The sequence below is a fragment of the Coccinella septempunctata genome, chromosome 2 (assembly GCF_907165205.1).
Source record: "Coccinella septempunctata chromosome 2, icCocSept1.1, whole genome shotgun sequence".
NCBI lineage: Eukaryota > Metazoa > Arthropoda > Insecta > Coleoptera > Coccinellidae > Coccinella > Coccinella septempunctata.
The window spans coordinates 25,508,924-25,534,247 of record NC_058190.1 but is presented as its reverse complement, the minus strand read 5'-3'; the positions used below and the strand labels follow the sequence as shown (position 1 = coordinate 25,534,247).

The 25,324-nt window shown below is 33.4% G+C and overlaps 2 protein-coding genes across 2 annotated transcripts; both read right to left on the bottom strand.

Moving 5' to 3' along the window:
• Positions 1–1,364: 1,364 nt before the first annotated feature.
• On the bottom strand, positions 1,365–3,460 carry LOC123307832 (H/ACA ribonucleoprotein complex subunit 4). The gene is made up of 2 exons (XM_044890283.1): positions 1,741–3,460; positions 1,365–1,589 (listed from the first exon to the last, which is right to left on the bottom strand). The coding sequence occupies exon 1, from the start codon at positions 3,310–3,312 to the stop codon at positions 1,747–1,749; it is 1,566 nt and encodes a 521-aa protein (XP_044746218.1). The 5' UTR covers positions 3,313–3,460; the 3' UTR covers positions 1,365–1,589; positions 1,741–1,746.
• A 4,728-nt stretch (positions 3,461–8,188) lies between these two features.
• On the bottom strand, positions 8,189–24,696 carry LOC123307816 (protein prune homolog 2). Its single transcript, XM_044890260.1, has 7 exons — positions 24,587–24,696; positions 24,112–24,341; positions 23,114–23,278; positions 21,526–21,708; positions 17,397–17,655; positions 10,883–11,095; positions 8,189–10,264 (listed from the first exon to the last, which is right to left on the bottom strand). Exons 2-7 carry the CDS (start codon positions 24,332–24,334, stop codon positions 10,141–10,143), a joined length of 1,167 nt encoding a protein of 388 aa, XP_044746195.1. The 5' UTR covers positions 24,335–24,341; positions 24,587–24,696; the 3' UTR covers positions 8,189–10,140.
• Positions 24,697–25,324: the final 628 nt, after the last annotated feature.

Genomic DNA, 25,324 nt, shown 5'->3' with positions numbered 1-25,324 from the left:
GCTGCTGAAATACGAATGCGGTCCCTAACTTGTGCTTCATCTTTTATGGGATTCGAATAAATTTAATTTTTTAAAAAACCCCAGTAAAAAAACTCCAGAGGATTTAAGTCTGGTGAACGGGGAGGATATGTTTGGTGTAAATATTCCCTAACATGACGAGTGTAGTGTGCTGGGCACCCGTCGTGTTGAAACCATAGATTATGTCGCATTTCCAGTGGTATATCTCCTAAGAGTAAGGGTACACTGTTCCTTAGAAAATTCAAATAGTTGCTGCTGTTTAATGATTGCAGCAATTCTGTCGGACCGAATGTTTTTTCATCGTATATTCCAGTCCATAAATTCACTGTAAAGTGGTTTGAAAAGGGCATTTCTCAATAGAGGCCCCCCCCCCCTCGTGTTAGCGAAGCATTTACTCTCTTAAGAATTCTGAATTTCTATTATTGATATTTTTATAAAGTTTCTTCACAATAGATTTGTTGATGTTGAAGGTCTTGTGCGTTATTATATTATATCATTGCAATTAATGAATAATTTCATTTTATAAGTAATTTAAGGACTAACTGACATTTTTCAAGAGAATTATTCAATATGTTACAGCAGAATCTGCAAAATGAAAGAATTTGTAGAAAGGGTGACAAAATCAGTTTTTCACAAATTTGCTCCATTTTCGATAAACATTCAAATATCTTTTTTCGTGAAGAAGGTTATCACCTATATTTTACCTTTTCGGAATCCTTACAAAATGGGCAACTTTTCAACGTAATGTGCAGAAAAGATCTAGTGTCTTTTTTTTACCACGTCCGATAGAATTCAGCACAAAAAAACACTTCCTTCAGAACATGAATTTTAATTTTTTTTTTTCAGAATCCCTGCATAATATTTTGTGGTATTTCTTATTGCATGAATTGAAGTAATCATTCAACAAAATTTACGGAAAAAAACTGATTCGAAAAGTATTAAATTGTAGCTTCCGCAAGAGAGAAAGCATTTTAAGCGAAAAAATTCAACATTTTCATAAAACATCAAATAACTCGAAAACTGTGAGACTTTTATATGAACGATTTTTTCACATCAGGTAGAGCACATTCTGATCTACTTTCCGTTTTCGTTTGACGTGGTCTTTACGGGACACCCTGTACAATGATGAACATACATATATAGAAAATGTGATTTACTCTGAAAAATAAACAAAACACATGAAAACTTCTTGAAATTTTGATCAAGGACGAACATCTGACCGGCATTTTTATTACCAAATTAGATGTATATCTTTGTTTGTATTTCTCATTTCGACTGTTCGGACTTGTTTCTGCCCTGAGAGGCATATATCTTTTTCAAATTTGGGAAAAAATTAAAAAAGAGAATTGAAAAGGATAAATTGTATTTTGGATAAAATCAGTTATTTTTACATGAGAGAGATATGGTATACACCTTTTTACTATGAGTATACAATTCCCCTAGAAAATTTCTTTTTACAATTTCAGTTTCTCAAAACTGCATGAGAGTTATCTTTGCAAATGGAATAGTCATTTCATTATGAAAATCAACAGCTCTGGTTCTTGGAATTATTACTTAGTCCCTTGTGTCATCTGAAAAACAAAAAAAAAGAATTAGTTACTGTTATATTTCTTCAATTATTATTACTGGAGAAATAGTTTTATAAACCACAGCTCCAGAAATGATTAATCACAGCAAATGTAATTTGATTATAAACCCTATGACAACATTTCAATTACATACCTGATTTTACTCTCTGTCTTTATTCTTATCTTTCTTCTTCTTCTTTTTCTTCTCTTTTGTAACTTCACTGGTATCCTCAACAATACTTTCCTCTGTCATTGTGGTTGCTGCAGTGTCTTCATCATGATGCTTCTTCTTCTTTTTCTTTTCTTTTTTGACTTCAATATCACCTGTGCTCTCTTCAGTAATCATACTTTCATCCTGCTCCCGCTTCTTCTTTTTCTTCTCCTTTTTGGGTACCGCAGCAGTTTCCTCAAGGGCCTCAATCTTGACCTTTTTGGCAGGATTTTCTACTAGTTCAGGAAGCTCAGAAGTTTCTTGTTTAACTGATAGATTCACATAGCTATTCAACCATTCTTTTGGTGTTTTCTCATTAGGTTTTCCATACTGATCTAATTCCCCTCTAGCTATAAGTAACTTCTTTTTTGCTGCACGAGGTCCAAGTCCCCACTTCCTCGGATAGGAATCTCTTTCCATTATAACCCTTTTAATTTTAGCTACTACACCATGATCACAACTAGCAATTGTCGATGTAGTCATTAAAGCAATAGCAAGGCATATGGCTTCTCCTTTTGTCGTAACTATTACAATTTCTTCGTCCATTTCAATACCATCTTCATACCTCAAAATTCCTGGAACAAGAATTTTGGCACCATAGCATATAGCATTCACAGCACTATCCTTTACGATTACTCTTTTATGTCCTGTAAGTAAAATTTCTAGTGGTTTGATAACTCTCCTTAAGTAGCTTTCATCTTTATGATTATCATACAACCATTGAGCATCCAGTACATCATGTAAGGTAGCCATGTCATCACTTTCTGTTTGAATACCTGATCTCACTCTACGAAGTTCTAACATTTGTGCCCCAACTGCAAGTCTTATTCCTAAATGTACACACATAGTACGGATATAGGAACCAGCTTCACAACTTACCCAAAATGCCCCTATATTTTTATTTTCATCATAAAAATTTAATTTGCTTTCAAAAACAGATCTCACACGAAGTTGCCTTTTAACAGCAGATATTAGTGGGGGCCTTTGGAAAAGGGCTCCTTGCAAACTCTCTAGACCTCTCTTCACTCGAGCAAGTCCTCCTTCTACTGCAGAGTGTAATTTGAACACAGCTTCATATTCTTTACCTGCAGATTGTTGTGATTTTACAAGTCTTGTACTCCTTTCAATGCACACTATTAAACATCCTGTTACTTTAGGATCTAATGTACCAGAATGTCCCGTTTTCTGAACCCTCAAAATTCGTTTGATCCATGCTACCACTTCGTGACTGCTGGGATTGCTTGGTTTATCCAAATTAATAACACCGGCCTTGATGTACTCATCTATATCCCTTCTTAAGGGAGATGATCCATTTTCCAGTGGTACATAATGATTTGTTCTCACATTCAACTTATCAAAATTCTTTAAGAGAAGTGGCCATTTAGATGAATCCAATTTTCCAGCAATTTCGGAAGGATCAAGCTGGAAGCTTCCCTGGCTCTGAAGAATTCCCAACTCCATACACTTGGTTTTTTTCTTCTTTTCTTTCACGATAGAATTATCTGATGACTCCATGATTATATCAAAAAAGTACTTACAGCACAATAATAAAAATACACGTGCAGAATACCGACATCAATGAACGCACAACGCGCTGCAATATTTTAGGTTAACTTACAATGCGAAGAGTAACAACCACAGAATACTTAACACACAGAACAACACAGATTTGCGATTTGCGACAAGGGGGTTCTTTATCGGAGAACACAGAATATGAAGTAACCAAAGATTCGCATTCTTATTCTTCTTTATCATTAAGGAAATCCCACAGAACCAAAGTGGATCCTCTCTTCCTCTTTGACAGACACTGATTCATGATGAAATCTAAGATATTATTGTGTAATATCTTTGGATGAAATCCTCAGATCAATAAAAAATATTTTTTTATCAATTTGAGATGAAATCGTTGATTGATACTTCAATCAACGATGAAATCCAAATACGGGGAAAATAGGTGGCGCTGCGATCGCTAAGGGCGGGAATTTTTGCGTAAATTTGAAGAGAACTGCTTTCATTTTATTTCAGGTCATGTGTTGTTTCTTATAATTTTTCGAATATCTTTTTTTCTAATCTTCAATAAATAAAAAATTCTCACATAATAATGAAGGAATCAATAAAATTCCAAAGGAATCGCTGATTAAAAGAAATAATACCAGCATTATGTCTCGTTACCGAGAATAAACATACGAAAAACCATCGGTGCGATCAAACTTATATTTTCTTTGGGCTACTTGCGACTGTGTGCCCTCCTGTGACTGAAGAGACCCAACCGTGACCTACAGATCCTTCCACACTCTGGGCATGGATAGTCCAGATCTGGCTGCCGCTGTATTCTTCTCTAGTCTCCATTATAGCTGTGGACCAAAGACGTCCACTGTGATCTGTCTAACGCTAGTTGTTCCCAGTTATGATTGGCATTAACTGATTTTAGGGATTGACGCAGTAAATCCTTGAACCGCTTATACTGGCCTCCTGGTTTCCGAGTTCCTTCTGTGAATTCACCGTACAGAGCTTTTTTGGGGAGTCTTGTGCCTTGCATCCTCAGAACATGGCCGCTCCATCTGAGTCGGACCCTCGTTACTTGAGTCCTCAGATCAATATTTATTATTTATTTTTTATTGATCTGAGCTTGAGTCTCAATTGTTATACAACTCGCGCGCTACAAGACTTCTGCATTTGAAACTTTGTGTTGTCTGATGTGCATTATTTGTCTTAGATGCATTGTTGCGTTTGTTCAAGCTGTAATGTGTCGCCTGTAGGGAATCCAGCTTTCGCTTCCGTAAAGAAACGGACCACTGCTTTGTAAACTGCTGTCTTGGTCTTCAGATTGAGGTCGTGATTTTGAAACACTCTGTCCTTTAGCTTCCAGAATGCCCGTGATGCCGAATTGATACGGTTGTGTATTTCCGTGTCAAGGTTAGCCCTAGTATTTATGAAGCTTCCCAAGTATTTGAACTGCTCGAACTGTTCTAGGGTTTCATCCTCCAGGTTTGAAGTTGTTTGAAGGTTTTCTGGTGAACTTACCAGGATTTTGGTTTTGTCAATATTAAGTCTAAGGCCTTAAGCTTCGTATATATATGTTTATAGGTGTCCAACATTATCTGTAGATCCTCTGGGCTGATAGCAATGCGTGCGCAGTCGTCTGCATATTGAAGTTCCGTGATAAACTTTGTACGGGTTTTTGCTCTGAGGCGCTCTAGGTTAAACGTTAAACAGGCCTCCATCAAATCTGAATCTTATTCCAACACCTCTTGTAGGAAAACTCATGTCAGCAATTATCGAGACAGCTATGTCGAAAATATCGAACAGTATTGTTTTATTCCAGAGTTGGTTAAGAAATGGTCGGTTGTAAAGTCATTTATTTATTTATTTATTTATTGGAAATGGAATACGAACAGGCTACTCCCAAAAAGCATTCACAAATACATAATATCATATGAAATAATATGAGATGTCTACAAAAATAAACAGTTATTCCAGAGATCACCTAAATAAGTACTAATAAAAAGAAGTGAATAAAAACCAAAAAATACTTTTTTACACTTTTTCTTGAAGGAAGACAAGGTCAAAACAAAAATATCCAAGTTAATAACGTATTTATGCTATTATGCTGTATATTCTAGCGGTGTTGTTGGTATGGAGGCTTTTATATACTGCCAAGAATTTTTCGGGTACTACAAGAGGCCTCCCATGATTTTCCATTGCGCTCTCCGAAGTCGCTTACCGAGTCGAAGGCCTTGCTTGAATCGATGTAGGCTGTATAGATCCTTGATTGTTGTTCACGGGCTTTCTCTTACAGCTGTTGCAGATAAAAATTAGGTCCACCGTACCTCGTTTTGGTCGAAAGCCTCACTGGGATTCAGGCAATAGTTTTTCTAAGAGTGGAATAAAGACGATTAGCCATACTCTTCGAGAGAATTTTACCGGCCACACTAAGCAACGATATGCCCCTGTAATTGTTGCAATTTGACGTATCGCCTTTGTTCTTATAGAGGTTGATAACTAAGGCGTCTCTGAAGTCTTGTGGCACATCTCCTTGTTCCCAGATCTTGCGGAATAGTGTTAGGAGACTATTGACAATGTCTTCATCCAGGGCTTTAAAAATCTCCGCTGGAACGCCGTCTAGACCTGGTGACTTATTATTTTTCATATTTTTTATCGCACGTATGATTTCCGACATTTAGATTTCGTTTATTGAAAACAGGATGTACATATTATAGGAAGTTATCAATAATAATTGGTTTAATGTAATCTTCATAATATTATGTACATTCATTGAGGAGTAGATAGCAAAAGGTAGCTATCTCAGATTCCTTGATAGAGAGAAGATTCTGTTCCCTGAGAATCGTTACAAACAAAAAATTATGTTATGCCAAAAAAATTCTTCAGAAATGTCTATTTCTGAACCATATATAAGTTTAGGGGCATGATGCTCTTTTTCGGAAGAGTCCACTTTTCACGAGGGGTTACCCATTTCGATTCCGTTATCCGTTGTTAATGAATCGATGAGCTTTTTCGATATCTTCATCACAAAAGGGCTTTTCACACACAGATTGATTCGGGTTCAATACTTGTAATTTTTTTCCGCTTTTCTCTCAAAAATGTACCCTGAAATTTATATCTCGCTTGTAACCAAAACCAAAACATACTTGAGGTCAGAAGAAACACTTTTTTTCCTGTTTCGTTTTTTCCGATTCGGCCCTGATAAAAAGATATAGCCCAGAGTTTTCATAATGAAAGTTACATTCAGAATAACTAGCTAAATCTGTGACACTAGAATTGAGTTTAATACTCAATGACACTACACATCTTTGGATCATTTAAACACAATTGTATTCAGCCAAAGAACCCAATCAAATTACTCGAAAACGGCGCATTTTACGAGGAAATATGAAGAATACTTTCAATTTACAAAACGTTCAAATATTCATTAGATATCGTCCAAATTGGTTTTAAGAGTTGGGTTCTTTGAATTTTTATGGTTTGTTATGGTCATTATGAGAAAACACATGTGGGTGTTCCAAAAAGATTCATCAAATACATAAATGAAAAGTTATATTCTGAAATTAATTTCATTCGATAAAACAGTGAGTCTTTCAAACCGAGCCGATTCGGAAAAAATGGTGAGGTAAAAAAAATTATTCTTTCGACCTCAAGAATCTACCGTTAAAATATTTGTACGAGTCAAAGACTCACCCTGTATATGCCTGTCCAGTTTTATAATAAAAACTGTACATATGTATTTTTTATTTTTCTCATGCTTGTACAAAAAAAGTTTTGACGAAATTCTAGACCAAACTTGATGTTATAAGGTCCTTTCGTTTGCATAAAAAGTGTAGCACTTTGCTACACTCGATTTGATTTACACCAGTGTAGAGGAAGTGTAGTTTATTTACACATATTATGTAGATGTAGATGGACTACACCTCCTCTGCACTGGTGTAAATTCAATCAGCAAACGAATACTAAAATCGAGTGTAGAAAAGTGCTACACTTTTTATGCAAACGAAAAAGGACCTGTTATGACAAGGCAATAATTTTTCGCTCATTGTTTACTGAAGGGTCCATTTTGTGGTAGGATATGAAAATGTGTAACTATGGGGAATTCTCCTCAATGGGCTAAATGGGGTGTGATTCCCTCTTAAAATATAAATTCATTTGTCTCAAATTTGACGTAAAGATAGTGTTGAAAGAATGGGGAATTCTCCTCAATTTGGGTTATCACTGCATATGCAAGTTTACACTGAATAATTATGAGTTTCATTCATGATTTTTTCAAATTCACCGTGGAAACTATTCAAAATCATCCTTCAAATATGGGATTTTAAAATTTAAATCGCTTTGTGCGGAGTTTACGATTTGGCAACAGCGCATACGAAACAATGAAAAGAACAATGTCCGATCAGCTTGTTTATGAAATAACAGCTGTTGGATCTTCAGGCGCGTACTTACTGGCGAGCTTCAACTGCAACCGGCCATAAAAATCCCATAAAATTTTACGACCTTCCTCGTTCGTCGCAGACTTCATAGACAGCCATCTTTGTCTATCTCATCAAGATAATGCACTTGTTGTCCTTTATTATCAAGGCATATTTCAGTCGATGTTGCCAGCTTGTGCAATTCTCACAAAACGCTCTAAACTTTAAATACCCGTTTTTATTTTTCATTTTTAAGTGCTTAAAATAATTTTTTTTGGGAAACGTTTGAAATGGCAATTTCAAAATGTGATGTTTCGATGATATTTCATAAAAAATACATCATTTTCGTCAGAAAGAGTATTCCCTATTGTGTACTATATTTCAAAAAAGGAGGAAATGTTGGAAGAGGCTTTGGAGATCACAGACAAAAAGTTTGGCAGGGAAATATATGTTATAATGCAAGAACGATGATATGGGTATTAAATAAACAAATTTATTTAAGTACATTTAACTGGCCATATTTCATTACATTTTTTTACTCAATTCAAATAATAAAATACTAATCCTTTATTGCTACTATCGTAAATTGCAATGAAATTCATTTTCAATATACAACAGGATATTCAGAACAAATTACTCACACACATATCCAACAACAATAAATATAAAATCACAGCAAAATAAAAAATAATGTACTTCATCCACAACAAATGAGGTATTTTTACTGTTAATGTTAAGTTTTTCTTCTTAAAAACACGTATTTTCGATGTAGCTATCAGAATTGGCAGAGGAAAAACTGGATATACAACATATACTTTTTTGAACCATCCATGTCTGAACTTTCAAAATTTAGAAACTTTCCATCAAAGTTAGATATGGTCACATACAGCGTCATATCCCAAAATTTACGGACAATATAAATATTTCAAAAATATAGTTTGGCAGTCTATTTGTCCTTGGAATTTTCAAAATTTTGCTAGAGCCTGAATTTTGATATTCATATTCATACAAGGAATTCTTCTTTCAATACTCAATTTCATATTGGAAACCAATCAAAAACACAGATATAATTCGTAAATATGATGACAAAAAAATAATAGGACAGGATATTTCATTGGTTAATGTGCATACGATAATTGAAGTACAAAAAAATATCAATCAAATTTTTTGAGTTTTGAACTGAAAAACAGAATTAAATGATTTACACCAAAAGTTTTTAAACCACTACAAGTGTTTCCCTATCACAATAGCATGTTGAAGATTGTTCAGGCGTTTTGAAAGTGAATTTACAGCTGTTTAGTGAAAAATTTAGAGTTGATGGTCAACACAGAAGATCACTTTTCAACCATACACCAAATTTTCAATATGTGGTATCACATAATTGTATCTTGAACTAAAGTTTGATGATAGGAATAAGTGTTCAGTATATGTTCCTTTATGATGACTCTAATTTTCAAAAAATTTTTGCATAATTTAATTTCTTTATTGTAATTTTTAAAAATTTCTTGCCAAAGCTGAAGAATAAACATTTGTTCATTATACAAGAAGGTACCTACTGAAGTCAGCAAAATCATTTCCGCGTTTTAAGGAACACTCAACGAGGTTTTCATCATCCCATAGTTTTTGATTTTTGGTAGTAGAAATATGAAATTAATAGAAAATAGCTTTATATACATATAAAGATCTAGTAAACCAAAAAAACATTTTTTTGAATCATTGAAAGACAGAATAACACATTTTTCAAAATAATCTTGTTTTTAATACAAAAACTGATCAATGTACCATTGAATAATGAAATTTTTTCTGCAATATTACAAAAAACGCATTTAAAGCGAAAAAATAATGAAGTGACATAAAAAAATAAGTCTAGTGCAGTAAAAAATAACAATTTTGTGAAATAAAATTCGCTAGTATGAAAGGAATTTGAAAAATGTTACAAATATAAAATATTTGCGAAATCTGCGGAATAGCTGAAGTACAAAAAATATGGTAACTTCTAAAAATAAACATAAAAAAATAATATAAAAATGAATAAATACTTTCGAGTATAACATTAATTTTGAAAATTAATCTTTCAGAATTCGACTTTAAATAATACACGACTACATTCACAGAAAAACATATCACAAGGAAGTTTGATTTTTTTTTTTTAATAATGGAGAATAGAGGAAAAAGCCATAAAACATCTCATGAACAGAAGAAAAAGAAAGCAATCGTCATTAATCCGCAAAGAAATTATGTACATTTCAATTGGTACAAAAACTATAATATTACTCATGAGAGGCTACTCAATTTAAAATCCAGACCTCATCTAACATATTCTTTCACAGAGAGCATTCATAAATGATATTGATTTCTACAGCCACGTTTTAATATTAAAGCTTTTGGAATGTTCCGTTCTCATTATATGTACACATTATACTAATTACTTCTTACGAAGGGTATCATGCATCTTTACTTTGTCTGGAATAGCAGCTGCTTCTAGTGGAACACGGGCCATCAATTCTCTAAGGGTGTTGGCATATGTTATCTTACGATAAAATTTTGAACTGTAAAATAAGTTTTATATTAAATTTTAATAAAATGGCTTCGATGGCTTGAAGGGACACTATATTGGGTACAAATGGTTCTTCATTTTGTGTGAAAGAAGAACACTCATTTTCGAAGGCTTATCAATCATAGAAGACGTAAATAATCCTTCATAATTATTTATAATTAAGGCGGAATTCAAATAAGATGGGATATTCAGACCCATAACACCCGCCGATACTAACTATAGTGGCCCTATACTAATAGGGCCATCCAGCAGCTGACAAACCAAGATTGAATTCCCACCTTCTTGGCCCCAGAACAAAGATGGTAGCGTCCATCTGAAATGCCCCAAATCTCAATTGCGAGACTGCAGACACAGAGTTCTTATAGGCATGTATTATATGTTACCCTAATACCCCTCCCTCTACAATTCTACATAAGAAAACCGAAATTGAAGAATAGTTGGAAAACAAAAACATTCCGTGAAATCTGATGAGAGGACGTAAGCAAAACGCTGCATACTTTTCTTACTCACCATTTTCGTCATTTTCAGTACAAATTCTTATTAAGGTATATTCATATACAAAATAGTCATATTTCAGGGCAATAATTAAATAAAATAAAGATTTACTCACCTAATGAAAGGTTTAGCCATGAACAACATAGTTTTGATCCAAAGGGTTGGATGCACTAAATACAAATGTATGAGGTTCTTTTTCAATTTTCGGCCAACCATCTGATAGCACCGTTTGATCCATCTGAACGCTGGTACTTTGGTTGCGCCTCCATGCAGATATACCAAAACATAATCATCAGTAACAAGTCGTTCAAGGGTCCATAACACATATCTGAAAAGCGCCAATTGAAATGTGTTAGAAAAAAATAACCAATGTTTCAATTTTGGTATATATGTTACGGCTAAAGATAGGTGTGAGCATAAACTTAAGATTAGCCGGCTAAACTTAGGTTTATATTCGAGGATCGGCTAAAGTTCGATAAAATATTCATCTGCGTCAGGGCATTTCATCTTTAGCCGGCTAATGTGCACATTACCCAAAACGGAACGGCTAAAAATGTATTCTATGGACACGCAGAGAGGTGATGTCTCATGAATGGTCGGATGGGAGAGGACGAACGCACATGGCCACTTTTTTGTTTGAATTTTTAGAATTGAAATATGCAAAAGAGCATCGAATGTATTGGGGTTGTATTACATAACGCCCATGGGTTTTCAATTCAACATTTAACGAGTTATTTTCATCTGTTTAGGAGATTAATGCTCTTCAAACCGAGCCTAATTTGTGAAAAACCATAATATGACCCCACAAAAAATGAGATATTAGACATAGAAAATTTTTTCCGTAAACAAAGATTATAGAGTAACTCTATAATCTTTGAGCCAAATAGTCCGGTTAACTACAAACAATATTGGGTACTTCTACTTATTTTTTTCTAGAATTCAACCTTTGGTATTTTGATGGAGAAGTTCGCGGCATCATTCTTGTCTTCATTATCTCCTTCTGCTCATTTAATTCCCCACAAATTATGAATGATAACAAGATGAAAAATAATCATTAACATCACAGTTTTCCCTCACACTAAAAATAGCATGTCATGAATTTTGTCATCAAGCGTTTAGATTTTTAGATTCGTCAATAAGAATTCGTTGAGACACAGTTGGAACAAATATATGTTCATTCTCCAATTCCTCAACTGTTCAACAGAATGCTCTTCTCCTATTAAAATATGTGAAATTCATACAAAAAATGCAATGCATTAATAGATGGATTATACTCGTATTACTATTTCTTTACATTCTTTTAATTGCCGAAAATTTGCGCCCCTCAAGCCTTCTACATTTTTAGCCGATGGGATGTGGTTACACTTAAGTTTAGCCGGCTAAAGATAGAAGAAACTAACATTAGCGAACACACGAAGCTAAACCTAAGTTTAGCCGGCTAATCTTAAGTTTATGTTCACACCTATCTTTAGCCGTAACATATACATTCATTTCTAAGTGCTGTTTTCAACTAATCCACAGTTTCAGTTACTGAAGATAGAAAAACCATCTACTGAGCAATTGATTATGTAGTAAGTACTCAACAAAGCAAGATGTTTATCTATTTGGACTATTATTATTAATTTCGGTTCTGAAGAGATTTCTATCGACAAGGGTGATACGTCACCAAAATCAGCAGAAGATCTTTGATGCATGATTGATTGATAATTATTTATTTAAGTCATCATCAAGTCTCCGCATCAGTTTGATGAAAGCTGTAATATTAATTTACTTTTTTTTCTGTTTTAGATATAATTTCGAGATGAAAAGAGGATAAAGAAATTTTATACCAATGTAAAAGATGCCCTTCAGTATTAAAAGCTTATTATGTGAACAAATTTGACTAATCACGGAGGGGAAGGGTTTTTTATTGAGGTTTTTCCTTAAGCTCTTGTATCACACGCCTGCCGAATTGTATGGTTCCCCGTTACAATAACCTCTGCTAAAAACTCATACATGTGCTATATTGGTAATAACTAAAAAAGTAATGCTAACATTCATAAAAATGTATAGACATGACTAAGGGCCTTATAATCAACGTTTAGGAACGGTGCAACCGGGTTAAGGAATTAAACGTTGTTTAAGAATATAATCGTTGTTTAGACAAACGGTGCAAACGGCCATTACCCTTCAAAACAGTGTTGTCAGCTCAAACATTCGATTATTTTTCAACAATATTGCTATGGCCCATAGACATAGAGACATGTCTATATGTCTATGCTATAGCCAAAACTCATAACCAATCTGTTGGTATCTGCGTAAAACGGTGAAACAGAATATTCGTTCGCTCAGTCATATTGCTGTATTTTATAATTATAACGATGTTGTAGATTTAGCAATGTTATAACAAGATGCGAACAGAATCGACCTGATTGATGATTAGAATGATGACGGGATCTTTAATCCCCCCATCCATCATAATTTGCAATTGTTATTCGTTAGATATAAGTTATTCGTGAACTTGAGTAATCTAAGTAACAGATTTCTGGGAGCGTTGCCGTGAATAAAATATAATTATGACCGAAAATCTGTGTTAAAGAATTCAACCTTAATTCTGTTGCCAAAATAAATTAGAGAAATTCTTCTTTTGAATGTAGCAATTTCAATGTTACTGCTTGATTTAAAAACCTCACAAAGTAAATGCTTATGCTTGGAGAAGAAGAGATGAAAAGTACTCTACTCAATTTAAGCACAAAAACGTTATTTATTATAATTAGAGTATTCAGTACCAAATACTTTTGCTTTGCTTTCAGACATTCTAATAATGTAGGCATATTTTCACTATGAATGATTGAAGTACCAATGTTGAACTTCTTGTATGTAATAAGGACAAATGCCCCAAAGCACCACTGAACAGGAAGCTCATAATAATTTTATCATTCGTAAAGTTAGAAATCAACAAAAAGTACGGCTGCACCTTGATAGTTTATACTTTTATTCATCGATTACGGTTACTTCACTTCAACTACAAGCAATGCCCAAAAGGGAACCTCCTATAAGACCGACGGTTAAGGCCTTATTCTTTCCCACAAGGGATTCCACCTGGCCCGTTGTTTTGGCGCAGTACTTCGAACAGGCATTGCCAATGCCTTTACGCACCTTCCCCATCATGGTATCCAAGCTAGTCGATACTAGTTTGTTGTGGTGCGCAACTTCGTAGCCAATAATTCCTAATCCCGCTGCTGCGCCAGCCTTTCTGGTCACCTTCATGGCCATGCAGCCTAAAACTATTCCACCAACAGTACCAGCGGCTAGATTAGCCGCGTAATTATTCAAAAGTTTGGCTGCCATAATTTGTCTCAAAGGATTTTGAATTTCTGCCTTGAAATTATTTCGAGTGATTTTGGGATATGCTCATTCATTCTGAGTGAAAGTTTTCATAACTTCAATAATTTCGGAAAGTTCACTAAAATGTCAAATCGAATAACATATGTCATATTGATTTTTGATGTGAAGGAATGACATAAAACACGCAAAAACAAATTTGGGTAGAAAGGACACGTCAATTCGTTTTTCGAAAGAAACAACTCTTGAAATGAAACGATAATTATATGATTTTCAATCGTGCCACCACATAAAAAATTTGTCAATCTACTGTTCAGTTTTTTCTCACTTAGGGTAACTCGATGAAATTTTGTGTGAAATCGAATATAATAGGACAACGATTTTCCCAGACTATCGCTTTGATAGTCGTATTTTGATGATAAAAAGTGTAATGAAAAAAATATGCGAAAGTAAGTATGTACTGCTAAAATGATACTTAAAACTTTACAGCCCTAGCACGAGTATTTTTCAAGTTGCGGAATTTTTAAACTTGAATTACCATAATTCCCTTGCACAGAGTGATACAAATTCTAGAAGTTCCTGTGTTTGTAAAAATTTGAGTATAGGTTAACAAAAGAAAGTAGGTATACAGGGTGGTGATAAATTTTATGCACAGCACTACAATCTTCCAAACTATATACATCACATTGAAATTCCGTTTCTTAATGGAAAAGTTCCACCTTAGGAAGTTTTTCAATTTTTGATATACAGAGTGTTTCCTAACTACTACACGAAACTTCAGAGTATGATTCGTTGGGTGGTTTGAAAAAAGGTTCCCACGAACATATATACAGGGTGTCTACTTTTAAAGTGGCCAAACTTCAAGTGGGATCAGATGAGTGATTTGCAACAAAAAATGTCATATAATACATGGTCGAAATGTTGACGGTTATTCTTCAATTTAACATTTCTTGATTTCACGAAATATTTCAAGTTTTTTCATGAACTCAATCATTATTCAATTTTCCTTGTAGCCTCGTCAAATTTGACCACATATTCGGAAAGGGCAATAAATTTGCTACGAGATAAGAGAGTTTGTGTGCAGAAAAAAGTCTTATTGCGGGCGTAGTTTGGAGATGAACATCACGAGTCTGAAGTGAATAAAATTAGTCTTATTTTTCCAATAGTTTATCGATGAAAAATTAATAATTATGCACATGTTTTCTTTTCAGTAACAAATACCTCATAAAGTGTACTTTCGAATGGCATATCAACTTTTGTGCTAGCTGCTTATCCTCTGCCATAATATCATGGCTAACAAGATAATAACGAAAATGTCGAAAAATTCCAAATGTAGCGATGTAGGTCTCATTTGGAATCACGAAAATTTTTATGTGATTCCTCATTTATGCGATCAGCTGATTTAGAGCATTCGGAAAATGGTCGAAAGTCGAATAATCGGAACTCTACACCCTACACCCAGAAAAGACCAAAAAAAAAAGCCCGAGAATATTGAGATCTTCGACGTTTATCAAAGGAAAATGTAAACAAATCCACGTCAGTTTGAAAATACAGATAAAAATGAGGTCAGATCAGACCACGGACAAGGGTGGGTAGCAAGGAGGTGTGATCCAGTTCAAATCTTGAAACATACATAGGTACATGGAAAGGCCAATGCAGTGCTATGAACGCATTTGATGTCGTCCACACATTCGATAATCCGCTGTCTAGAGCGAGAGTAAGGAAGTGGCGTTAAATGGATAAATTTATTCACTGTCCTATCTTTTCGAATTGAAAATTGATGTGACAACAATGTCCGTGTCATAGTCAACTTTCTCAATAAAATTATGATTGGCGACAATGAGCAACTAACTCACTCCAGTCTTCGAACAACAACAAATGTTTATTTTCCATCACATCACATGTTGAATTTATGTTCAAATCGAATGGAAGAGTGATGACGTAAAGGTGGCGATGTCAAGCCCACTGACAGAAATCGGTTCGTTAGCAGCGGCGTAGCATGGACAACGGCTAAAGTTACAAAGAAGATGATTCAAAATAGCTTCAACTCTTGTGCGAAAACGTTGTTTATCTAATGAATGAGTCACAGAAATTGCTACAAATACTTTCACGAGTTAGACGAGTTAGTGGATGAGAATTGAATTATTCAAATTTATTGCACGGCATCCCTATGTTTAAGATAGCTACTCCAATGCGCGATACTGTGACGCTGCGTCTGGCGATTCCGAAGTGTAGTTCCGTATTGCTATATGGGTGGGTACTACCGGTTCGACTCAATTGCTTCAAGATTAATCCTTTGCTTTCATTATATCCGCGATTGTGTGGGGAACAGCGACGTGTAAGATATCGTTGGGCTCTCGAATATGAGAACTGGAAAACGCATAGATGGAGATCCTGCCAGATGAGTCCAAATTTCGTCTGGAAGGAGAATATTGAAGTGGGGAGAACGGGGTTAATGGTATATTGACGCTAATAACTGTTTTCGGTGGTGGCTCAGTGTGCGTTTAGGGAGGTATTTGTTTTAATGGGCGCGCATATCTTATTATCCTCATCAACGCAACCAAGACATCGTTATTTGATTGAAAAGCCTATTACATAATTTCTGTTATGTTTCGGCAGCCAACGGCGACAATTTTATATCGCCGATAATTATAAAACAGGGAACCATTTTTTAACCAGCAGACTCCACTAGGTAGAATCTTTATTTTGTTCATTTCTCTATTATGTTGTCGCTATAAAGCAATCTTCACTACTGTTGCCATTTCAGGAAGACTGTTTGTAAACAAGCAAGTTAGTACATAAGTACATATACGAAAAGTTTGTTCATTTTTTTTTAGTCAGCGCGATGGCCTATTAGACTTCTATGCAGAATTTATTATAATTTTCTGATGAAAGTTTGCATGTTGCGCTTTTGACAATGAACTTCCTCCCTAAAATATTTTCAAAACTTTCGGTTATGCTGGAAACAATCTAATACTTTCTCATTTGAAATGGAACACCCAGTATATCTTTGGATTGCCAGATAGCTGATTTGATGATAATCACAACCTTATACCACCTAGGGTTAAATCTTAACACTAATACTATAAAATGGAAAAATTGAAAATATTAAAGATTTCTTTGAGAAAACCTCTGAGGAGTATTTTTTCAAAGAAATCATTACCATTTCGAATTTTTCAGTGTATTGCAACACTCTTTGCTGTTGAGACTTAGAATGTACAGAGTGTTTAGAAAAAGAGCATCACATGTACGAAATTTTTGAGCAGTGTATACACGCATAAAACTAAAACTCTGAAAATACTTACAGAAATAGATTGTCCATGACGTATTCATAATCGATTCTAGAATCACTTGGTAGGTGGCAAGCAGAAAATATAACAATAGCGGTGTGTCCCCCTGCCCTAAGATATCCCCCATGTGAAAGAACGCATTTGTAAGGTTCTATGACCCTCATATCGATTGTCCTTTGCTCCCCATCAGGTAATACCATTCTTTGCCAATATCTTGCATGCCTTCTTTCATCTGCTGCACTCAGAGGTTCTATGGGTTCTGTTATTTGATAATCTGGAAACGATCAGTGTTGAATGAATAATTCAACCTTTCATAAAGGCAGTCAGCAAATTCTTATAGTGAACCTGATATTGAAGATCGACGATTTATCAGACGGTATCGAACATACTCTATGTAAGTAAATCAATTTTATGTTTTATCTGAATCTGAACAACTCATATTTTAGCTACACGTTTCCACAATCAGGAATATTGTGAGTTAAGAGGATGACAAAGAATTTATTTCTATTGGGAGACCCAAAATGATGGTGGCAGTTTGGGATTTTATTTTTAGAAAATGTGCAACAACAAATTTGTATCGATGCACTACTTGATTATGAAAAAAAATGAGGAATATTAATGGGAACAGACATCCCTTTTCAAAATAAAAAAAATGGGTTATAAATACAGAAAGGTGAACAACACAAAGTTTTATGTGAACAAAAGCATGCTAATTCGGCGAAATTATTTTTCTGCAAAAATTTTCTCAATATGAACCTTGGATGAAAACGTCAGATTTGTGTTCCTAGGTGAAACTGGGATATACCAAAACAGTCAATTTTTAGGATAACCAACATTTATTCTTTTCAAGCATCTGCATATCAGTCAATAAATTAATCTCCTTTCATAACAAAAATAAAAATATACACATATCTCTTGTACGTTCTATGCAAATCACTGAATAAAGATTCCCTCCAATCAGTTTATACAGGGTCCTGCAATAGTGCGTTAGTGGCTTCCGTAGCTGCCAAACCAGACGTTTTAGGAATTTAGTTCAAAAGCATTCCCTTTGTACTTTCAATTCTGCATCTCAGTAAATTATTTTCTGATATACAGAGTGTTCCAAAATAAAATTATTCAACAAATGAGTGATTTTTTAAATGGAACGCACTTTATATTTTTGCATATTTTCAATGCCCTTCAATACCTCTACCATGATGCAAAATATTAGGGATATTACTTCAACGGTACGGATCTTATACAGAAAAAACTGCACAATTTCGACGAAACAGTAGTTCGGTAAAAACCCTTTACCGATTTCCAGAAGCGATAGAAACATGAACTTGATCAAGAACTCAAGAATTTGCCTAGTCAGCGTTCCTAAATGATCAAACTTTCTTATTCAAGGTTGTCCGTTATCAATGTCCAAATATGAAGAATTTCAAATTGTTTTTTCTCAATGTTTTCAAATGTAATACCCTGTATTTTTTTCCATGATGATGTAAACAGTTTAAAACTTTACATTTTTTCAGAAGTAACCTTAGGATTATTTTCACTCCTGTGTCCAGCAGAAACGAAAAATGACATTTCAATCAAAAATTTCAGGAATAATGAACATAATAACTAACGGATATTTTAAATAAGTCACACAATGAAATCATACTGAATGACCAATTTTTGAAAAATTTCAAAACCCTTCCAAAATCATAATCCTTGAAGTTCAACATGAAAATGATAATGTTTGTTCTGTATAAGATCCGTACCGTTGGAAAAATATAAGGGATATTTTTTCAACATACAGAAAAAACTGCAAAATTTCGACGAAACAGTAGTTCGGTAAAAGCCCTTTACCATTTCCAGAAGCGATAGAAACAGGATTTCTTTTAACTTAAGAATTTGCCTAGTCATCGTTCCTAAATGATCAACCTCTATTATACAGGGTGTCCATCATCAATGTCCAAATATGAAGAATTTCAAATTGTTTTTTCTCGATTTTTTTAAATGTAAGAACCTGTATTTTTTTCCATGATGATGTATTTAGTTTAAAACCTTATATTTTTTCAGAAGTAACCAAAGGGCTATTTTCACTCCTGCGTCCAGCAGGCACGAAAAATGAAATCAGAACGGAAAATTTTATTTAAATATTGGATATAAAAACAAACAGGCGTTGAAGAAGACAAAGAAAAATTGGGTTAATCCATTGCATGAATTATAATTTATTTGGATGTCGATAAAACTCTGTAATCGTTAGAATACACAAGTTACCAATAATACCTACGTATGTGTTACTTATTCGGACAAACATTATCATTTTCATGTTGAATTTCAAGGATTATGATTTTGGAAGGGATTTAAAATTTTTCAAAAATTGCTCATTCAGTATCATTCAGTAAATAAAATTTTCCGTTCTGATTTCATTTTTCGTGCCTGCTGGACGCAGGAGTGAAAATAGCCCTTTGGTTACTTCTGAAAAAATGTAAAGTTTTAAACTGTTTACATCATCATGGAAAAAAATACAGGGTATTACATTTGAAAAAATTGAGAAAAACAATTTGAAATTTTTCATATTTGGACATTGATAACGGACAACCTTGAATAAGAGAGTTTGATCATTTAGGAACGCTGACTAGGCAAATTCTTAAGTTCTTGATCAAGTTCATGTTTCTATCGCTTCTGGAAATCGGTAAAGGGCTTTTACCGAACTACTGTTTCGTCGAAATTTTGCAGTTTTTTCTGAATAAGATATCCGTAATATTTTGCATCATGGTAGAGGTATTGAAGAGCATTGAAAATATACAAAAATATAAGGGATGTTCCATTTAAAAAATAACTCATTTATTGAATAATTTTATTTGGGAACATCCTGTATATTAGAAAATCATCCTGAGATGCAGAATTGAAAGTACAAAGGAAATGCTTTTCAACCAAATTTCTAAAACGTCTGGTTTGGCAGCTATGGAAGCCTAACGCACTATTGCAGGACCCTATATAAACGTTTATTATCTTTTCAAATTCATTTATTTTCTTAAGCGAATTCACATTGAGAGAAATACGCAACTACTAAGATCTTTTTATAGAACAGACAACATAGCGCTGATTTATGACAGGCGTGATGTGATGTTATGAAACATCACATTTTCTTAATACACAGTGATGAATCTGTAAAATTTCCAAAGCCAACTGACTGCTTTTATAACTGTGAATGGACTATATTCATTGTCTTTCGTTCTTTTATAACCAACATAGAGGGTGATTTATTAATGTTCCCAATTTTTTCTAATTAATCATAACTCAGAAACTTTTTTGTAATGATTTTTTCGTATGTTCTTCATTCACAGTGACTTATAAATAAAAAAATTGTATACAAAAACACCAAACATATTTATTCTCACTTATTTTTTTTGTTCTTTTCAAATTTGTGAATCAATTTTCAAAACATCGATATTATTTATTTTGTTCATTCTGTGGGCAAAGAACATACAAAATAAATATTACAAATATATTTAGGGTGGTTCATAAGTTATGACTAAAAAAGCATTCATCTGACTGACATCTTTTTTAGTGATGCGATGCAAACTCAACCTGAGCATTGGGACCCTCAAATAACTATGAGAATTGTAAGTTCCAAATTATCTTTCTTGAGAAATTAAGTGTGTTCATAGCCTGATCAACGGAAAGACTCAATTGATTTTGACCAAGAATTCTTAATCAATGAGTTGATCCCAATCATTTTAAGGAATATTCACAACATAGTCATATAATATTGAAACTGAAGGGATTAACTTCCGTTGATATACCATTATTCAAAAAACTTTGATTTTGCGATCAACGATTGGACAGTAACTCGATTTCTAAAATTAAACCACTAAAACCTTTTAATTTCTAAATATATTGAAGAAGTTGCAATTAAGAATCATTGAATGGATGCATATGGATCATTATTTGATGAGATAATCAATCAAGTGTTGATGCCCTAATCAAGCTTTGTGAAACCAAGGGCTAATCGCATAGATTACGAGATCATGATCAGATGAATTTTATAACAATTGTGATTTGCCTCACAGCCTTCTCCTTGAAGAAACCCATTTTGGAATCTATCAGCCGATAGAGATTCAATCATCAGATAACATACATAGAAAATTTAATTTTATACTTAATTTATTACCATCTTCAGTCTCCAAATCCTCCATATTATTAAGATCTCCATTGAATACATCTTCTGACTTCAAACTGTCACTATTACTATCAATTGAAGACACTTCACTATCATCATTTAGCTTTGTAGGTTCTACTTTTATTCTTCTCAATTTATTACTTTTCTTGTTTTGACTGAGAAAATTCAGATTTCCTTAAAAAAAATTATCTAATGATAATATACATATAAAAATTGACTGGAGACACATGAAACTGTTGAATTCGTGCATACATATTTGCATATCTCTATTTAGGAAACAGATAGGATTCGATTTTTCTTCACAAAATGAAAAAATTGTTGTTTACACAGATTTTCAATATTTTCTGGATGGGTATCAATTTTTTTTTTAATGGCAACCTGTATTTTTTTATCATTTTTTCAGTATATATATACATTAAAAGTTTGAAATTATATGTAAATGAAAATTTACAGATGCTTCTTTATTTCAATTGAAACCCCCTGTATATTATTGATCTAAAAGAAGCGCCCAGAAAAGCTAAACGAATATCACATTATTAGGATAAATGGAAATAATACAAGTATGTATTATCCAAAATTTTTCTGGGGATTTCATTATTTTTGTTAGTAAAATGTATAATACATAAATTTTGATATTTTTTTAAAATTGGAATTTGAGTTGATGTCAAATATGAGAGTGAAATATTATTTGCTATTTCAGGCTTTATTTCAAAAATTTGATAACTGGCTAAAACCAGTGTTTCACAAATAATGATTCAACAACTTGTTTTTGAAAAAGTCGAGGTTTGAATAAATCCTAATTTAACTTGCCATTTTTCAAGAAGAGCAAAAATCTAGTACCAAACCGTAGTGAAATCTCGATGAAATTCGTAGACCCTTTGTTGGCGCTCCTTTTGGATCGAAAATTTGTAAATTTTCATTTACATTATGTGGCAAGCTGTTTTATAGCCAGTAAATCAAAGATTGAATTTAATTTCGAATAGTCAGAGAGATGAATATTGTAACTGTTAATATTTTCAAATATTGTCAAGTTATCATGAAGTTTCTTCCATTTTTAATGTAGAAACTGAAACAGTGATGGAAAATTCAGGTTACTGTTTACAAAAACATTTGGAACATTCAAAAATCATTGAACACCCCCTGTGAGAGCGACATTATTTGTATTTTAATAGGCTTAAGCAATTGGGCAATATTACAGAAATTATAGTCCAATTGTTTGGTGATTAGACGAAAAAATCCAGGAAGTTGTCTCGAACCATAAAAGTAAAATTTCATCAGCTTCCATTACAGAGTAGTCCTTTTGGGACTATAAGCAGAAAACTTAAACAACAACTGAAATTTTTCGGTTTTTACACCATTTTCACCATATCCAAATCTAGTGGATAACAGGATTTTTGTATTCAACACCCCAAAAAGATGAAGATCCGGCAATTTTTTCCTGAATCTACTGTCTACTAGTTTCCTATTTGTTTTCTAAATAGCAGTATGGATTGCTAACTACTGTTGCAGAATCCTATAAAATTTATATATTTCAATTATCCCAAATCTGATCTGATGTCCAAAAGAAAATTATATTTACCTTCTTTTTCATTCATTGTCAAGCTCACATTTTGAAAGTTTTCACTTAAATGGGCTTCATATACTGATTTTTCATTCTCATTATCACTTGTATCATGATAAGATACTTCTACAGGTAATTCAAACTGCAATAATTTCTTCATAGCGGTTGGGCTATCAGGAAAATCTGTAAATCAAAATTTGAATCAAACTCTAAGATAGAAATTATGGCTCTTAGAGCTGAAAAATCTTCTGGATCCCACATACTGTCAGTTGCTCTACAGGCCATTCTCTGAAAAAATTCTTGTAGACCTGTATATGAAACTGCCTCCACAAGTTATGCATTCAGGGGGCAATAATGAACTTTGGAACTATTGAATCTGAATGTGTCATAAACTGTGTGATTAATATCTGAAGGGAGCAGGTTAAACATGAACAAATATATAAAAAATGGCATAAATAATTCCATACCTTATGAAAAGTTGATATGAGGCCTACAATAATGACAGTTCACTGATGTAGGTCCTTTTGTATAATATTTCAATGGAGTTGAATACATAAGCGTATATACTATAATCATTAATATAATGGGACTTTTAAAACATTTTAAGTGAGGGGGACAGTAAACTGCCAAACCCCAAAAGCCGTTAGTAAGGAGCAGCCAGAGTAATTCAGAGCCAACTATGTTTACAATAATTTATAAAAACACTGTACTTTCATTCACTTTCAGTTAACTATGCAATGATTTACTTTCTATATAAGCTTTCAATCAAAATTAAGTACAGTATAAATCACTTGCTTTATTTTTTATATTTCAAGACATTTTTCAAGATTGAACAGATAACTAGATTGTGGAGCTTAATGTGGATGTAAGTAATCTTTCACACATTGAAGGGTTGCAATATTTCTTCAAACTGAGAGTATGTGGCTCATTAATACTTCACATTAAATTTTAAGGGCAGTAACAATAAGTAAAATCTGTTTTGATTTTAACAGAAAATAAGAATAATATATATATACCTGGTGAATCTGCATTATATCCTAAATATGCTATATCTGTTTGTGAATTTTGAGATTCCACACTTTCCTCCAAAGTTGTATTAGGACTAGAAGGAGTAAATGAATTATTTTGATCCGAATTTAAAAGTCCCCGTTTAGGTTTTTCAGGTATGAGATCAGGGAAATCTGGGGACACTGAATACATTAAGGGATGGGAATTTGTTGTATATTTATCACTTTCCATTTTCAATCTGAAAATATAAAAAATTGTGGTTAAATCATGAGTATTATCGGTCTCCTGTAGCATATAATGAAATAAAGAATAATAATTACAATACTTCCAAATTGGATCTTAATATCATTCACAGAACGAAAAAAATTCAAAAACAAATGATATTGGGAAGGAAACATGCAAAATGTTTTTGATTTTTAAATCCACTACTTGCAAATTCTTTATGGATAGGAAATAAAAAATAGAGTTGAAATAGCTACTCACTTTTCAATATTTTCTCTTCATTAAAGTAAATAAATCTTGAGAATATCAAATTCCTGTGGAGTGTTGTCAATCTGTCAGTTGTCTATGATCTGTCAAATGTCTGTGGTCAAACCAAACAGGAATGTCAAATAAACATTGAACTCGATAATTCTTCTTCTTCATAGAATCACGCAACAAACGTAGCATAGAGAAAGTCTCTGAAACGTAGAGTGAGGAAATTTCTTCTCTTCATCTTTGGCCGAAGGGAAGCCTCTTTGCTTTTATGGAAGGTAGTTCAAAGGTTATATTGAAAGTATAATAATCTTTGATATATTTATATCTTCCTGGATGATAATACTCCCTATGAGTTTCATAATTATTAAACACCGAAGGTAATTTTTCCTAATTAAATTACCTTCGGTGTTTAATAATTATGAAACTCATAGGGAGTATTATCATCCAGGAAGATATAAATATATCAAAGATATATATCAAAGACAAAGTTTACAATGTAAACTGTAGAAAGCAAGCGCAAATGGATTTTCGTCATCCTAAAATGCACTTGCGCTGTACAGCCAAAGGTACAGTTCACAACCGTTCCAAACCATTCTACCTACGAACAAGCCTATTTTTATTATAACTATTTACTTATTTTGTAAGTCAAAATAAAAAATTGCATCAAAATGGGGAGAAGGTATCATCGGAGTCAAATAGATGAAATAACATGTAAATGTAAAATCCAAGTAAAAAAAAATTTAT

Coding starts and splice junctions, on each gene's coding strand:
- LOC123307832 (XM_044890283.1), bottom strand. CDS start 3,312: ATGGAGTCATCAGATAATTCTATCGTGAAAGAAAAGAAGAAAAAAACC.
- LOC123307816 (XM_044890260.1), bottom strand. CDS start 24,334: ATGGAAAGTGATAAATATACAACAAATTCCCATCCCTTAATGTATTCA. Junction 11,096..17,396: donor GTCATGGACAATCTATTTCT/GTAAGTATTTTC, acceptor GGCGCTTTTCAG/ATATGTGTTATGGACCCTTG. Junction 10,265..10,882: donor ATGGCTAAACCTTTCATTAG/GTGAGTAAATCT, acceptor CTTATTTTACAG/TTCAAAATTTTATCGTAAGA.